General features: G+C 58.9%; 3 protein-coding genes across 4 annotated transcripts in view; 2 read left to right on the plus strand and 1 right to left on the minus strand.

Moving 5' to 3' along the window:
• IPO13 (importin 13) overlaps positions 1–5,356 on the plus strand; it is a 31,562-nt gene extending 26,206 nt beyond the window's left edge. Inside the window, exons 16-20 of one of the 2 annotated variants that reach the window (XM_032696083.1) lie at positions 3,855–3,921; positions 4,079–4,137; positions 4,267–4,356; positions 4,512–4,693; positions 4,810–5,356. In XM_032696083.1, the coding sequence (XP_032551974.1) occupies positions 3,855–3,921; positions 4,079–4,137; positions 4,267–4,356; positions 4,512–4,693; positions 4,810–4,906 (495 nt within the window). In that variant the 3' untranslated portion in view covers positions 4,907–5,356. Of the gene's footprint in view, positions 1–3,854; positions 3,922–4,078; positions 4,138–4,266; positions 4,357–4,511; positions 4,694–4,806 lie in introns of both variants that reach the window. The other variant, XM_032696082.1, reaches the window with a different exon arrangement.
• Positions 5,357–5,824: 468 nt separating this feature from the next.
• Positions 5,825–8,301, minus strand: DPH2 (diphthamide biosynthesis 2). The gene is made up of 6 exons (XM_032696084.1): positions 8,140–8,301; positions 7,941–8,053; positions 7,583–7,803; positions 6,779–7,417; positions 6,473–6,658; positions 5,825–6,378 (listed from the first exon to the last, which is right to left on the minus strand). The coding sequence occupies exons 1-6, from the start codon at positions 8,281–8,283 to the stop codon at positions 6,248–6,250; spliced, it is 1,434 nt and encodes a 477-aa protein (XP_032551975.1). The 5' UTR covers positions 8,284–8,301; the 3' UTR covers positions 5,825–6,247.
• Positions 8,302–8,485: 184 nt separating this feature from the next.
• ATP6V0B (ATPase H+ transporting V0 subunit b) lies at positions 8,486–15,088 on the plus strand. Its single transcript, XM_032696087.1, has 8 exons — positions 8,486–8,665; positions 11,664–11,712; positions 12,155–12,238; positions 12,677–12,754; positions 13,332–13,401; positions 13,735–13,786; positions 14,185–14,375; positions 14,761–15,088. The coding sequence occupies exons 1-8, from the start codon at positions 8,599–8,601 to the stop codon at positions 14,785–14,787; spliced, it is 618 nt and encodes a 205-aa protein (XP_032551978.1). The 5' UTR covers positions 8,486–8,598; the 3' UTR covers positions 14,788–15,088.
• The last annotated feature ends 1,595 nt before the right edge of the window (positions 15,089–16,683 follow it).

Raw genomic sequence — 16,683 nt, forward strand, 5'->3', positions numbered from 1 at the left:
CTCCTCACAGACTCATGATCTGGTGAGGTGCTTTGAAACCCCTCAAGAATTGGCCTTGCCATTCCTGATTGATTCCTTGCTCTCAGGACTCTGAGAGCTGTCTGATGGCAGAGGTGGGTCCAGCCTGTCCTCTTCCAGAGGACAATTCTCTGCAGTGATGCTGTTGAGCATTTGTAGATCTGAGGATCTGCAGATCTCTTCAGATCCAATTTTCACAAGGTGAGGGCTGTGTTTTCATCCCAGCCTGCTCTGCCTGCAGACCCTTTGGCAAAGTAATACATGTTCCAGAGCAGCAGTGAGTTTGGACCCAAGAGTGTGTTAAGGTGGGGACTTTCCCATTTCCCTGACCATCTGTTTATGTGGTTGATCTCCTTGGCAGAAGGAGAACCTGTTTCAAATTTGTCTGGTTCTTCCAGACAGGCAGGCAGTTTTTTTGTCCTCTCTGCCAGAAAGTACTCTCTTACCTTTTTTTAACTCAGAGAAGCTCTTACCTCGTGATACCTGCACATCAGTCCTCTGTAACCAGCTCACAGGGAGCCACCTCTGTGTGTGACAGGACTCCTGCTGACTTTATGTTTGGGCTTGGTGGGACTGCCCAGTTGGTGCAGCTGATCCTTTTGCCACAGTGTTAATTGTCAACCCACTCTTGACCATGGTTGGCTAATCAAGAGAGCGTGCTGGCTTAAAACAAATGTCTTACACATGCCAAAGACAAACAAAGTTATCGCACTACTTGAAGCTAAGGATAAAATAAGCAGCCTGCTATAAGACTGCATGGAACAGTGCCAGCATCCTTTGCGATGAGATTGTCCTCAGCTGCTCCCTTCCCGCCTCCGCCGTGTGCTGGGATCGGTGCGGAGCATCGCTGCTGCAGTGCCCAAGGGGAGCATCCCACCTGGAGGGCTGTGGGGCTCAGTTCCACCCGTGCAACCAGAGCACCAGTGCCCAGGACCACACAGCCCGTGGTGGCTGGGGCTCGTGCCCAATCTGCGTTGGCAAAACCAGGCAGGTTCTGGTGTTTGGGAGCTCTCATCCTCTCCCTGGCCAGCAGGTATCACTTATGTGTGTGTTCCTGGTTGCAGGTAGGATTTTGGGGCTCTCCAGCCTGCCTTCCCACTAGGGCTACAGGCACATCAGCTCTGCCCTAGCAGGCCTTCCTCGCTTGTACAGACCTTTGGAGCAGTTTGGTGACTTCCCCTGTCAGATCCCTGGGGCAGGCTGGATGAGCGGGGCCTCACCAGGCAGAAGATGCACAACTGACCTTCTGTGATGGCAGGCAGTGCCTGGCCAGGCACAGCCAGCGTCATCCCCCACCTCCCTCCCTTCCTGGGCTGGTCATGCATCAGTCCTTGAACTCTCCATCAAAGCTGCTCCAGCCGGCCTCAGAGAGCCCCGTGGAGGACATCCCCTTGCTGAGGCTGACTGCTCCTGCCTGGCCAACCTTACGTGCCCTTCTCAAAGCAGGAGGCTCCGCAGTGCCAGGTGTGTGATCTGGGAAGAGGTTGGTCATACCAGACACAGTGGCTGATCTGTGTTCTAGAGAGCTGCAGGAACTGGTGGTGGAGCCCCCCCTGTCCCCTGTCCGTGGGGTTTGGTGTCCCTTCCATGCCTGTCTGCCTATGAAGAGATGGGTGCTGAAGAGCCTGCTCTGAAGACCTGTCTGAGGATCTCCTGGCTGCTGTGGAGAAGAACCCAACATTCCCTCTGTGCCAGCCTGCAGCAGAGTTCTTGTTGGAGAGCCAGTGCCTCTATCTACAGTGGCTGCTTATGCAGAGGATGTGGGGGGGACTTTGAAAAGATTTAAAGACCTCTCCCCATTCCAGAAGATGTGAGCAGAGCTGCTCTGGCAGGAGAGAGGGCAGATGGGCTGGCAGTAGGAGGTCCCAGAGTTGGAGCAGGCTTCCTGGTGCTAGGAAAGAGGACCTACCTGGTGCTGCTTTCTTATGGGAGGAGCTCCACAGGCCCCATCTTGTGGGGATAAAAAGCATCTCTCTTTACAACAGACATGTGTATATGTGCCCAAGTCTGCCCTGGGCTTGCACTCTGTGCAAAGTGTCCTATGGGAAGGAGCCCTCCCAATACTGGCATGCTTTTCCCCACGGCACTGATGGAGTGAGGAGCAGGTGCTGCAGTGAGTCTGCAGGAGAGCCTGGGGGGCTGTGCCTGTGGCAGGTCTGCTTTGGCTGGGAGAAGCACGCTGCAGGTAGGTGGCAACCTGAGCACTTGGGAAGACTCTTGTGCCAAATGGAACGCTCAGAGCATGCAGGACTTGGGTTAAAACCAGCCCCATGGACGGGCAGGGTAGAGGAACCTGCAGCTGGGTGGTATCACGGGAGCCAGCTGCCCTGGAGAAGCATGATACTGGGGGAGAGGCTTGTGGTCCCTGCTCTGGAGTCCACAGCAGGGCCCCAGCAGGGGTAGTCTCCATGGCTAAAACTACACCATCTCTTGCACAAACAAGTGTTTGTATGAGGGCAGCTGGACAGCAGCAACCTTGATGAGTGGATGTGTTTCTAAACCATTGCCCAGCCAGTATCTCGCCTTCTGATGTTGGTGCCAGCACTTCAGGAGGGACGGTGCACAGCCTGTATATACACACACAGGTATAACATGGCCCCTGATCGCCCCAGGAAGCTCTGGCAGGGAAGCAGTTCCCTGTGATTGTGCCTTCTCTGCCTGGAACAGCAACGCCTTCGGTGCCCAAACCTGAGTCCTCTCTTACAGTATGTGATACAAAAGGTCAGAAAGGAGATGAGGTCACCCTCAAACCTGCTCCTCAGCTTCTTGGTTTCCAGCATTTTAACTGGGCAGATGGCTGTGGACTTTCCCTGTAGAAGAAGAGGTGGGAAATAAGTGTGTTTTGCGCCAAGTAGAGACCACAGGGGCAGATGACTGTGTTCTGCTGGCTTGAAAGCTCTCCCTGCTCTCGTCCCTGGGAGCAGGATTGGAGGGTGGCAGTGGCCTCGCACACAGCTCAGCTGCCTGCCCTGGTGTCCTGCTCTCTGAGCTCCAGGCACAGAGCAGGGCTGCTCCAGTGCTGTGGCTGCTGTCCCTGGTGTTGCAGTGGCAGCAGGGGAGGAGGCACGGATACCATCCCCAGCGTTTTCTTGCAGCAGAGGGTATGGTGGTCAGGGCATGCATGTGGCTGCCTGATATAGCAGGGTTCACTGAGGCAGGTTGGAAACTGCCATGGAGTGGAAGGTGCAGACTGAAACATTTCTACCCAGTAACTGCTCAGTGCCAGCACCAGGGGCACCAAGTCACTGCACAAGGTGCCACAGCTCAGGGTGTCTCCAGCAGCAGTGCCTGACCCCCACAAAGGCTGGTGGAATCACTGTGTGGCTTTAACAAAAACAAAGCTTCCCTGATCTCAGACTTGCTGCTCAGGAACTGCCAAGGAACGTTGGCATCTCGCTGTCTTCTGGGGCTACTGCTTGAACCAGTTGCTGTGACCCCCAGGGATGCCAGCATCTTCAAGAGGAGAGGAGCAAACCACGCAGGTGGCTGGTCTCTGCTGAGCCCCACATGGCTGCCCTTGTCCCGGGAGCGGCTGCCTGGTCTGCTCTGGTGGGACAGGAGCCCTCTGTGTCCAAGTGTTTGTGCGGACACCACTGTGGCACCTTTCCTCAGGTCCTGGGCAAGCTGCCTGGGTGTTTGAATGACATTCTCTTGGGGGGGAAGGGGTGGGTAAAGTGATGGTTTCCTGCTGTAGTGTGTGAATCTGCTGTTTGCTGTGGGTGTGCCCAGGTAAGTGTGTGTCCAGGCAGAGGCTGGCTGGGGCACTGGGTTCCTCGGAGGCTTCCTGGGTGCCTCTGCAGCACTGGGTTCATGCTACCTGTCTGTGTGCCTTGCAGGCTCTGAAAAGGAAGCCAGACCTCTTCCTGTGTAGCAACCTGGATGTCAAAGCAGTGTTTCAGTGTGGTGAGTACCATGAGCATGGACATGTGCTCCAAATCACCCTGAGGAGAAGCCAGCCTGCTTGTCCTGTACAAACCAGCCCAGGGCTGGGGACTACAGGGCTGATTTGGAATGGTGAGGGAGTTTTTTGGCTGCTAACCTGAGTGATTTTTGCCTGCAGGTGTCCTTTCACTCAAGTTTCCTGAGGCCCCAACAGTCAAAGCATCCTGTGGCTTTTTTGTGAGTATCGTGGCATTGTGCAGCCCCCTCTGAGAGCTGGGAGGGCAGGAGTGGGGCTGAGGTTTGGGCAGGGGTGCTGCAGTGTGGCGCTTGTGCTGGCACTGAGCAGGCCTGGGCTCTGTGTTGCAGACGGAGCTGCTGCCCCGCTGTGGAGAGATCGCCCCGGTGGGACAGGTCGTGCACGAGAACGGCAAAGTGCTGCTGCAGGCAGTGCTGGAGGTGAGAGACACGGGGACCACGGGCTCCCCAGGCAGCTTTGGGCTTCATTACTGAGCAGCACCTGCTGAGCCAGGGGCAGAGAGCCCAGCAGCATCTGGGTGGGAGCAGGGAGGGTGAACCCGGGGGCTCAGGATGTTCTGTTTGCTCTGGGGCAGGGCATTGGCGGCCAGGCTTCCCGCAGCCTCATGGATCACTTCGCAGAAATCCTCTTTGCCTTGAACAAGCACTGCTTCAGCCTCCTGAGCGTCTGGATCAAGGAGGCCATGCAGCAGGATGGCTTCCCCTCGGCCCGTGTCACTCCAGAGCAGAAGGAAAACTTCAGCCAGCAGATCCTCAGGTTCGTGTGCCACTTGCCCCAGCGGCTGTGGCCCCCATATGGTGGGAACGACCCCCCTGCATGGCCTGGTGCATCCCTCCTGCTTCATGTTTGTCCCCCTCCCTCTGTCTTAGCAGAGAGCGTGTGAACAAGCGGCGAGTGAAGGAGATGGTGAAGGAGTTCACCTTGTTGTGCCGAGGGCTGCACGGTACGGAGTACACAGCAGACTACTGAGCACCTGGCCAGGACCGCGGACAATTTGCCTGGACCAGCTCTTCCCCACAAGGAAGCCCCCCCACCCCCCGCCCTGCTGCAGTACGGCTCATAGAATAACCCTCCACCTAGAATTAACCCACTCGGGACGCTCCTCAGCTAGATTTGGTGGCCGCATCTCGGTGTCAGCATCTTTGTTTCCCCCAGCATGCTCCCTCCTCGCAGGGGACAGGAGTGCCGGCTGCAGGAGGTGGTGGCAGGGCAAGGGAAGCCTGGGCAGGACTGCCCCACACCCGGGCTACCAGCCCTTCCCCAGCCCGTGCCCCACGGCGGGGAGGCTGCCCCATGCCTGCAGCAGTGGCTGGCTGGGCAGGGGGGACGTGCCCCCTGCTTGTTTGTACGTGTGGTTGGGAGGGGGGAGGCCCTGCACCTAATTATATTAAGAATATTTCTATGTTGTGGCTGTCATTATTGCAGTGCCCAGACTTTGCATGCCCCTTTGACTCGTGGGGAAGAGCCCAGTAGAGGGGGTTAAATCAAGGCTGAGATGCCTCAACACCTCCCTGGCTTTCGGGAGGGATGGCAAAAAACAGTCTGTCCTGCTTGCCATGCTCTCCTGTCTGCCATGGAGCAGAAACAGTCCTGCCCCACATGAGAGGGGGGACTACACCCCTTCCAAATGTAGGATCCTCCCCCCAGCAGAGGATGTGCGTGCCCTATTCCCCCGTTCATCACAGCAGGGGAGGGGCTTGCTCATGCTTGGAGCCCTCCTGCCCTTCCCTTAGTGCCCCAGCCCAGCTTGTGCTCTCATTCCTGGGGGTCCCAGTTCTGGTTTTCTGTTCTCTCAGGCTGGTTTTAGGCTGTACACAGAGCTGTGCTCCCCAAGGGGGCACCATAATCTGTTTTATCACTCTGGGACAGCTGGTATCACCAATCTGCGCTCCTCAGGCCGTGTTTTATTTTAAAGAATGTTCACTCACAAGTCCTCTTCAGTTCAGCTTCAGGCAACAGCAGCAGCCCACAAAGGCCTCAAGTCCCAGCACTGTCAGCTCTTTCAAAGCTGTGACCTTTCCATGTAGGGCCAAAGCTGTCCTGGACCAGGGATCCCCTTGGGTGCCAGGTCTGGGCCACATATCTGGCCCTGCTGTTGCCCTGGCCATGAGCCTCAGGGTGACACAGGCATTCCCAAGCACATGTGCAACTCCTGCTCTCCTGCTGCAGTCCTACTGATCCAAGGCTGCATCCAGCACAGGGGTAGCTGGCAGCAGGTCCAGGCCCCTGTGGGTCTAACACCTAGTGGCAGGCAACGCCCAGGCCCCCACACGACCCTGCTCCTGGCTCGGTGCTGATGGCGCTGCCAGATCAGGGTTGCTCACACCCTTCATCCTCGTAGGCAATGGCAATCCCTCGCCGGCCCTGCACAGCCTTGGAGACGGGCGTCTGTCCCAGCTGCTGCTCCAGCCCCTGCCAGCTGCGGGACTCCAGGAAGGAGGCTGGGAGGAGAGAGAAAGGGAATTGTTACTGGGAGCAGGGAGGCGGCGCTGCCCCTGCACCAGGGCTCGGCCCCACCACGAAACCAACACAAACCAGCAGGGCTGATCTCCATGAGGGCCCGAGTCTGGTCCCTGCAGGCCAGGGCGGTGCTGGGGGGCAGCTGGGAGGCCGGGGGGTCGCAGAGGTGGGCAGCTCTCATCTCTCCTGTGATCAGCGAGACATCGGGAATGGCCTCCGCTGCGGAGATGGCCGGTGGGAGCTCCATGTGCGCACAAGCACCTGCCAGAAAACAGCAATGTTAGCCTGGTGATACGTCTGTCCTGGAGCTCGCCCTACAGGCATGGCAACCAGGCAGGATGCACTCTGGAGGGCACTGGGCAGCTAGTCTGTAGCTGATACCCGGCAGCAGGTCTCGGAAGTCTGTGAGGTAGCTCCCTGTCCACTCTCTGGCTGGGTTACAGGCCAGCTCCAGCTCGTAGGGGGTCACAACAGGCCGGTAGAAGTCACTGGAGTCCAGGAGGGAGTTCTGAGCACAGGCCACCAGGACAAAGATGTCCACCTCCGGGAAGTTGGCCAGCTTGGCGGGGTTGGGCTTCCCCATGGCCAGGGTGTAGCTGCGTTTCCCGGCACGGCGCAGCAGCTCCCGGAGGCGCTGCAGCAGGGCCAGGTACCCCGCCACGCCCAGGGTGCCCACCAGGATCCCCACCACACGTGCGTCCCGCGCCCGCTCCACCAGGTACAGGCGGCGCATCAGCGCCCGGTTCACGTTGAGGGTCTCACGGCGGCCGCAGCCCGTGGTGGGGTCGAAGGAGCTGAAGGGGCAGCGGTTCCAGGTCAGCATGAAGTTGGTGAGGGCCAGGCCCTCGGCCCCCACGTAGAACATGGCGTAGTCCTGCAGCCCCCCTGGAGCCTCCACCAGGAACCGGCGGCCAAACCTCCGCTCCTCCCCAGGCAGTGCAGGGGCAGGAGGGTCCCCACACTCCAGCTTGGAGAAGGTGATGTTGGGATACTCAGGGCACAACTGCTGCTCCAGCTCACCTGAAGGGAGAGAGGAGTGAGAACTAAACACGGCCACAAGTCCCGAGCTACAGAAGGTGGGACAGAGCAGGGGAGAGGAAAGGACAGAAATCAGCGTCTGTGGAATGCCTGCCTGCAGAGCTCGGAGCTGTGCCAGAGCACCCCTCCCTGCCCCGGGGCACTCACCCATCGCATGGGCATAGACCACGTCGCTCAGCACCACCACGCGGCTCTGCCGCTCGGGGTAGAGTTCCCGGAACGCCACTGCACAGCGCCCGACGTCCAGCGGCTGCTGCCCAAAGATGTGCAGCACCGGCAGCTTTCCGCAGGGGCTGAGACAGGCCGGGCCGTAGTGCAGCACCGCCTCGGCACCCACGTGCTCCGCGGCCACTTCGTCCACGCAGCAGCTGCGGGGACAACCCGGTGTCAGACGGGCTCTGCGGCACCTGGAGCTCTCTCTCCATGCTCTCTGGCACCGCCGTCCCCTCAGCCCCGCTCCTGCCCGCGGGGGAGCCCCGGGACACCCCCCGCGGCCCCTACTGACCTGCCGTACGTGGTGTCTCCCAGCACGAACATCTCGGCCCCGGTCGCCGCCTCCATCCGGGCCGCCACCGCCGCCGCGTCCGCCAGGAGCTCGTCGGGGAACTGGAGGGCGACCTGAGGGGGGTACAGGGGGTGAGGGACCGGGGAGGAGGCACCGGGGAAGGGGCGGCGCGCGGCTCCTGATCCCACTCCACCCTCACCTTGCAGAACCCGCCGTCCCGCACGAAGGCGGCGGCCCGGTCCGTCTCGTAGAAGCCGTCGAGGTCGCCCCGCGGTGCCGCCGCCACCGGGCGCAGCTCACGCCGCAGCGCGGCCTCCCCGTCACTGCTGAAGGCGGCGGCCATGGCGGCACGCGGCGCCCAGCGCCCGCTTCCGGGCTGCGGCGCGGCACCGGCCAATGGGAGCGCGGCACCGCGCTCTGAAACCCCGCCCCGGGGGAGGGAGCCAGTGGGAAGAGGCACTGCTCGCGGTGCCTTATGGTCTGTGTAGTTTTGCCGCGTCTGCCGGACCAGGCAGCCAATGAGCGGGCGGGGTGGTGCCGGTGCCGTCACTCCGGTTCCGCGCGGCGCTGCGGTTCCGGTCACGTGCCCCGGCGCCAGGTGACCCGGCCCGCCCGCTCCGGTCCGCCAGCTCTGCCTGGTGCCGCCGCCGCCGCCGCCATGACCGGGCTCGCCCTGCTCTACTCGGGGCTCGGCCTCGCCTTCTGGACCACCCTGCTAGGCGTCGGTCAGCGCCGGGCCGCGGGGGGGGCGCGGGGCCGCGCTGGGCCGTGCGGCGGGAGGGGGCTGCGGGTCGTGGCTGTGCCCGCGCCGGCCGCGGCCTTGCCAGGGAGGGGCTGGTGGGGGGAGTTGGTGCGGCGTGAAAAAGGAAGGGGGAGGTCGAGAGGTTTTCAGGCCCCCGGTCGCTGAGCTGCTCCCCGTGGCGCCGGGAGCGAGGCTGGGGGGCTGCCCAGCCTGGACACCGCCTGAGCTGCTCCCTCGGAGGGCTCGGACCCCGGCAGTGCCGCGCCACTCGCAGTCGCTGTTGGATGTGCAGCGTCCAGCGCTCTGAACCTGACTGGCTCGGACAGCTGATTCGCTTCGCTGCGTGTGCGAGAGCAGAAAGGTGCTGGGGTTGTGTCTCGGTTTGGCAGATGAGGGGAGGTGAAGGCAGGAGCCTGGCTCTTCAGACCGTGGCAGTTCCTGTCGCCTTGGTGGAGAGAGCGCCTTGCTTTGCCCAGCTGTGGCAACGTTAGAGAACGTGTGAGTTTGTCTGGGTGATTGTGGAGTTGGTGCGTGGCCGTGTTGCAGCTCGTGGCAGCCCTGCTGTTGATGGCACTGGGCTCAGCAGCACTGAGGGTGGATTTAATGGCTTAGGGCTAGCAGGTAGATTTTGTGCTGGGACTGCTGGTCATCTCCTCTTTCAGCACAGACCAAAGTGATCACGAGCCGGGCAGAAGCTGGGGAGACCTTGGCTCCTGCCTCTGTTCGGGTGAGGGGAGAGAACAAGTCAGAAGCAAAGGGTGTCTCACTTCCTCATGTTTCTAGGGTCTGGTGAATCCAGTGTGGGCCCAGGGCTGCCTCACTGGGCTTTCTGAGTCATGTGGCTCACACCAGTGTAGATGCACACTGTGACCGTGAGACTGTTGGAAAATCTCCCAAGCTGAGCCCAGATGCTCTTAACTTCCCCTGCCCTATTGCAGTTCTTTTTTGAGGAAGATGTGAGTAGGAAACGGTCTTGCTTCTTGCAGTGTTGCATCAGTGCCTCCTTGTGCTTTCTGTCTTTGTTCTAAGACTTGATTTGATCCTCCAGTCCTGCTGCCCTTTCCCTTCTGTCCTTCTGGCTGCAGAGCTGGAAGCCAGAGTTCACAGGAAAGTCTCCTTCACCCTGTTTCTTTTAAATATGGATTTAAGGCTACGCCTGCTTTCAGAGAGACTAAAGGTGCACTGAGGATCTGCCCTGAGCTGGTTGTAGCCCTTCTTTACTGCTTCTTGGGAGTGGAGGCAGCTGAGGCTGGCTGGGTTCAGTTCTTGCTCTGCCAGCCAAGCAGCAAAGCCAAAACACAAGTCACAGGCTGTGTCACCGTAGAAATCATCCCTGAAGGTTGCCAGGGTTGGGCTGTGCCCTCCCCCTGTCCTCCCTGGCCGTGGTGGCACCATTCCTCATCCATGTGTGTCACTGCACGGGAGGGGGGCGTCCCAGTTCTACAGGCAGAAAGAGTGGACCAGCAGTACCGCCTCCCGTTTTGGGGCTGGCTGGCTTGTCTGGCAGTGCTTGTGTGCTCTGGTGAATGGGGTGCTGAGCCCCGAGTTGCACATGGAGGGGCTTAGCACACAGGAATGACGGGGACATCCCTGCTGCAAGGGTCTCCTGCACTGCAGCGCCAAGGCCTCCCATGTGTTCATGTGGCTGGCTCCATACAGGGTCCTGGTGCAGCCATCACTGCCCTGCTGTCCACATCTCCCAGTGGGATGAGTTGTCCTGCAAGGTCTTGGCTATGCACAGGATAGGGCTCCTCCAGCCTGGGTCCTGCCCCTCACATTTCTGCTGGGCATGTTGCCATCACCCCCTGCCTTCAGGCTGCAGCTCTGGGGTTGAAGGGAGCAGTGGGACATGTGCTGTGACCTCTTTGCTGCATTCAGGCTTTCCAGGAGTCTCCCATTTCCTCTTTTCCCGGCCGTACGAAGGATCAGTGTCACACAGACACTGGCTCCAGCCAGATATGGCAGAGCCGTCCCTTCACCCTCTGTATCTGGCGTGGAGCAGACGCTGCCTGCACTTATCTGTTCCTTAGGGCCAGGTCACCCTCTCTTTTCCAGCAAAGAGCAGGTGTCTCTCCTGTTCTGCAGCCATGTTTCCTGCTCATGAGCTCAGAGCAAGGCAGGGTTTGTGGGTGGGTTTCGCACCTCTGGGTGTGCCTGGGCTGCACAGGGATGTCAGGTGTGACTCCCAGCTGCAGTTCCATGTGGGAGAAGAGCACTTAGAGTACAGTGCTCTCTGCTTTCCTGGGAAGGAAGGGCTTTTCTGGGTTTCTCAGGGGTGCTCTTTGGTGTCTCCTGCCTGTGTTGGCGTACAAATTTATCTGAAAATCACTAACCCTGGGGGAAATGCAGAGACAGGAGTCATGTCTTGAACCCACACCCTTGGAAAGGAGGTGCTGGGGGCAGCTGGAGCTTCTGGTGTTGACAGGCTCCTGGGGAGCAGCACAGCCCCTGGTGTGATGGTGGTGGAGCAGCACGTGATGGTCGGTCAGGGCACAGCCTCCTCTTGCCTCTCCTGTGACAGGGAAGAGCTCACAGCTGGTCCCCCAGTGCCCTGGCTCTCCAGCAGAGCTGAGCCATTGGGTGATGTGGGTGGAGACTGTGCTGGGGCACCAGGATATGGATTGCCCTGGAGACCCTGCGACCCAGCATGATGTGTGGGAGCTCAGCAGGGTGAGGGAATAGGAAACGGACACGACAAGCACCGCAATCGTCTTCTGGGCAAGACTGGGATGGGATCTGGGAGTATCACAGGACTGGGCTGCCTGTCCTATGCTGATGCAGAAGTGCTGGAATAATGGGGGACTTGGAGGGAACACCCTACCCCACAGCTCTGCATACCAGTCTTCCCAGTAACCCTTCTGCATGCTGTGCTGTGCTCCTGGGCCTCTGCCCTGGGGCTTTGTAGGTCAGGGAGGAAGCAGCAGCACCAGGCTGGTAGCTGGTGCCTCTCTGAAGGTTTCCATGTTGTTTTTGCTTTCCAGGGATCTGCTACACAATATTTGACCTGGGCTTCCGCTTTGATGTGGCCTGGTGAGTTCCCTGTAAATACAGGCGTCCTCAGGGCTGTGTGAGGAGTGGGTGGTGCTGGCAGTGCCTCCAGGGGAACAGTGAGCGATGGACAGCTCATCACAGGAGCTACAGTGAGTGAGGCCTCTGGAGGTGGGATAAATGCAGCCCATGTGTTCATGTGGCTGGCTCCATACAGAGTCCTGGTGCAGCCATCACTGCCCTGCCCTCCACATCTCCCAGCCCAGGCCTCCACTTCACAGTGAGGGTTTGGGAGGAAGATCTTGATCCATGCAGGTGAAGCTCCTGTGTTGCTGGCTGGTAGAGGCTCTCATGTCCCAGTGTCTGGGTGCCCAGCCCATCTTGGGCTGTATAATTTGGTGGAGGGGTGTCTGTTTTGGAGCTGTGTGGCATGACTGTGGGGGCTCAGCTTGTGTGCTAACTCAGGAGACTTCTTCCTCTCCAGGTTTCTGACGGAGACCTCACCCTTCATGTGGTCCAACCTGGGCATTGGCTTGGCCATCTCCCTGTCTGTGGTGGGAGCTGCCTGGTGAGTGGAACTGGTTCTTCAGCATTCTCCCGCTGTCCCACCTCAGTAACTGTGTCTACACTGCAGTTTTCCCACAGCAGAGCAGGGGTAGGACAATGTGCACATGTAGGGCTGTGGGTCACCACAGTCCAGAGGGGCTGGACTGGTGGGCCCCTGGGGATCCTGGGCAGACCACCTTGCAGGCAGCAGCAGCAGTGGAAAGACAGGAAAGTCTCTGGAAACTGCACCCCTGCCCAGGCTGTCCTGTGGTGGCTCCTGTGCCCCAGCAGTTCTGCTGGTGTAGGTGATGGAGCTTGGGACCTCTTGTACCCTGGGGTGGCTAGGCTAGCTCCGCAGTGTCCTCCAGCTGCATGCCCAATTCTTTTTGGAAGATCCTGGTTTCCCTGTAGAATTCTTCTGTGAGTGCCAGACTCCACCAACCACCCTTGTCTGCCACAGGGGGATTTACATCACAGGCTCCAGCATCATTGGTGGTGGAGTCAAAGCCCCTCGGATCAAAACGAAGAACCTGGTCAGGTAAGCACAGACCTGGGGTTAGTGCTCATGCTGCACCTGAGTGGGGCAGGTCCCAAGCCAGTGAAGAGGCTTCTGTCCAATGTCTGCTGGGTGCTGCTGGCAGACCATTCCTTGCTGAGCTGCTGATGCTGTTTGCTTTCAAAACAAAGAGCCCTAAAGGAGCCAGAGTGCTGCTTTGAAGAGTCACTGTGTGATATCACACAGTGAATGAGCCCAGTGTGTTCAAAACAAACACCCTGAGATCACACTTCCCAACCAGACAAGGGTTCTCCTTGCACAACCCTTCCCCAAGGAGCAGAAAGGGACTGGCAGAGGGCAGGGCTCTCTGGGTCTGCTTCCCACAGGGCATTCCCAGCTTTCTCAGGTGCCATAGCACAACCAGCGCCCAGCCTTTGTGTTTGGCAGCTCCCCCTTGTTTGAGAGGAAAGTAGTGGGTAGGCTGGACTGCCTTTCTGTTTTCCCTTATGGCTGTGAAGGAGTCTGGTTGCTGGCTGGCTGGGCATGAGATGCCACAGGCTGCTTGGGGTGGGGTCTTTCCCCTGGGACACTGTGCTCAGGCTTTGCCTTTCTCCCACAGTATCATTTTCTGCGAGGCTGTGGCCATCTACGGGATCATCATGGCAATTGTCATCAGTAACATGGCTGAGGTATGGGAGCACCTGGGCTGCCCTGCCAGCCCTGTGCCAGCCTCGGGGCCGTGGTGGGGATGGGCAACTGGTCATGGGCAAAGGTTGTGAGTGGTGGCCCTGTGGGGATTTTGGACACTGTTGTGGCTTTGGGAGCCCCTGGAGTGGTTGTGATCCTTGTCCATGCTGAAGAGTGTTGGGGGAGCACACGCAAGGCAGATGTCATGAAGCCAGCCAGGGACATGGAGTCAGGGCTGTGGCCAAAATATGGCTGCCTCATGTTGTACTGGGGGCAGGTACCTCTCCCAGAGACCACAGACTTGTCACTAACCCAGGTCCTGTGCTTTCTCTCAGCCTTTCACTGCAGTCATCCCAGAAGAGATTGGAGCCAGAAACTACCATGCAGGTAAGGACTGCTGGGTCCATGGTGCCATCACTGTGAGCACTGTCTCACCCTGAGCACCACCTTCTGACCGGCCTGTGGCCTGCCGCAGGTGTCTGAAGGACATGTGACTCTTCTGCCAAAAGGCAGCTATTTAGTTACTTCTGCACCCTGGTGGGCTGTGCTGCCCAGCAGCAGCACTGCTCCTCCCCTGGGTGGCAGCAGGTTGCTGTCCCTTGCTGGCCTGGTACTGTGGGAGCCGGGGCACACCCTGGAACAGTCCTGCTCCCCAAACAGGAGGACAGTGCTGGGGCTTGGAAGCTCTAGGTCTTCTGTCACCTTGAGGCAGAGCTGCTGCAGCATGCCCTGGGTACAAGGGAAAGGGGGTTACCCCTTGCTCTTGCAGTGTTCCTCTCTCACAGGTTTCTCCATGTTTGGGGCTGGTCTGACCGTGGGCTTATGCAATCTCTTCTGTGGGGTCTGTGTGGGCATCGTGGGCAGCGGGGCTGCCCTGGCTGATGCCCAGAATGCCAGCCTCTTTGTCAAGATCCTGATTGTGGAGATCTTTGGCAGTGCCATAGGGCTGTTTGGGGTCATCGTTGCTATCCTGCAGGTACGTGTCTCATGAGGCCACCAAGCTTATTGTGAGCATAAGGTGCCTGTCACCAGCATGCTCTCTGGCTCCAGGGAGGCATACCTGGGCTTCAGCACAGTCTTCTGCATTGGGATAGGGAGGCTGCTCGCAAGGTATGGGGTGGCACAGCTCTCCCCACAGCATACTGTGCCTATTTGCAGCAGCTTGAACCCTTTTGATGACCCCTCTGAGCAATTGTCACCAAGGGTGTCACCTTGGGTGCGCCCTGTGTGAAGCTCATGTCTTACCAGTGGGGCTGATAAGCTGTTTGCAGCTTCTGAATGGTCCTGGGGTGCTTGGGTGGGACTGGGGTGCTGGGCTAGGGTTTGTGGGCCACAGCCTAACCTCTCCTCTCTCTTTCCAGACATCTAAAGTAAAAATGGGCAACTGAGCCCTGTCGAACCCAGTGTGTTCCAGCCCGCCCCAAGAGGTTCTGTATATACTTATTTAATGTTTCTATACGTGATTGGGGCGGGAGGTGCCTGGCGGCAGGAGCAGGAGCCTGACTGCATAGAGCCCCATCCTGCAGATCCATTGGCCCCTTGGAAAAAGCAAATTTCTCTGTGTGAATCCTGCTCTCAGCAGCCTGGCCCAGCCTGTGGGGCCCTGCTGCTGCCCGTCCCCGGTGTGTTTAGAATCGACCACCAGTGCAATTCTGTGTCAGTGAAATAAATATGGTTCTTGTCCAAGGATGCAGCTCTTCCTCTGCCCTGTGCGTGCTGGGGAGGCTTGCAGAAAGCAAGTGCTGGTTTGGGCTGCCCCCTGTGCTCAGAGATTCCTCTCTGTGCCTCTGGCAAAATCCCTGTCTTGCTGCAGGAGCCTGGTGGTGTCCTCCCTGTGTGGGGTTAATCCTGCTGCCTGCTCACCCTGCAAGAGCCGTCCTGTCTGGGCTGTGGGAACACGGAGCTGTTCCTTGCTGCCTGGAGCAGGTATGAGGCTGTTGGAGCAGGCAGCGCCATGTTGCCTCTGCTGGCTCCTAGCAGCCCCATGTGAGACATGTTGGAGGCACAAACACGAAGTGCTTTGGGCCTTTCAGCTCCCATCCAGGTAGTTTAGCACAGGTGGGGTGTACATGGTGTCTAGCCCCACTGTACAGCTGGGAGCACCAGAAGAGCAGAGGAGCAAAGCTTTTGTGCCTTCAAAGGCTGTTCTCCTGTGTGATGGTTGGCTGGGTGCTGGAGCTCTTCAGTCTGCAGTGCCTCTCATCCTAGGGGGCCCTGGCAGAAGTCCTGGGTGAGGACACTTTGTGCTGGCTCTGTTACCTCTCCCTGGCTGTAGTGAATGCAGCCTGAGGAAGCCGTGGACAGCTGGACCTGGAGCTCGTCTGCTGCTTAGGGGAAGGGACTAAAAAGGTCCTTCTGCTTCTGCTCTGCAGAGAGCCTGCAGCTGGTGCTTCTACAGTCTCCTGTACCCAGCACAAGGCCCTCATCCTGCTCTGCTAGCAGTACACCTTTGTAGGGAAAGCATTGATCTCCCAGTGCTATGTTGAAGGAGATGCACTCCTGGAGCTGCCCATCTCTCTTCCCACGTGGGTGCAACAGTGTGGCTGCTGGAGCCTGCTGATCCTTGGACTTGGGCAGCTGCCTCTGCGTGGCTCCTCTGACATCTGCTGGTCTCCTGTCTGCTCCACGTTGTCCCATGCATTTTGGGAACAGCAGTGTATTTCAGCCCTGCATGCATGATGATTGCTGGAGCAAACCAAGCCACTGCCCCTGCTAGCTGTGCTGGCTGTCGCCTGTGGCTGGAGGCTGTCACGGAAGCAATGTGTGCCCTGTGTAGTGGCAGGACAGAAACTGGGCCCTGCCTGGTTGAAAGAAAGGGTGTCAGGTGTGGGCAAAGTTTTACCTGTCCTAAGTGGGAGCTGTACCCCATTGCTGCTGCTGCAGGCCAAAGACATCTGAAGCCCCTGGGAGCTGCAGGGCTGTCTCATCAGACCCAAGCTCCGAAAGGAGATACCTGGGCTTGGAGAGCCTGTGCTGGTTGGTAGAGAAGGTGCTTTATGAGTTAATCATCTTCCTGGCTAACAGCCATCTTGGAAGGCTCGCCCATTTGCCTTTCAGGGACGGACCTTGCCCTACCCTGCCCTGCCATGATAGAAATCCATCTGCTGTCAGAAATGTCCCTCTCTGAGGTACTTGTCGGCCCTCCAAATCCTGCCTGTGTGTATCACAGCTGTGGGCTCCAGACTTGCCCACATACCCCTTGTAAGGATACGAGACCCTTATAACACCCTCCAGGGCTGGTGTCGGGGTGACCCACAGCTCGCCTCCCATAGCCACCAGTGATA

Source organism: Chiroxiphia lanceolata, chromosome 9, assembly GCF_009829145.1.
Source record: "Chiroxiphia lanceolata isolate bChiLan1 chromosome 9, bChiLan1.pri, whole genome shotgun sequence".
NCBI classification, from domain to species: Eukaryota; Metazoa; Chordata; class Aves; order Passeriformes; family Pipridae; genus Chiroxiphia; species Chiroxiphia lanceolata.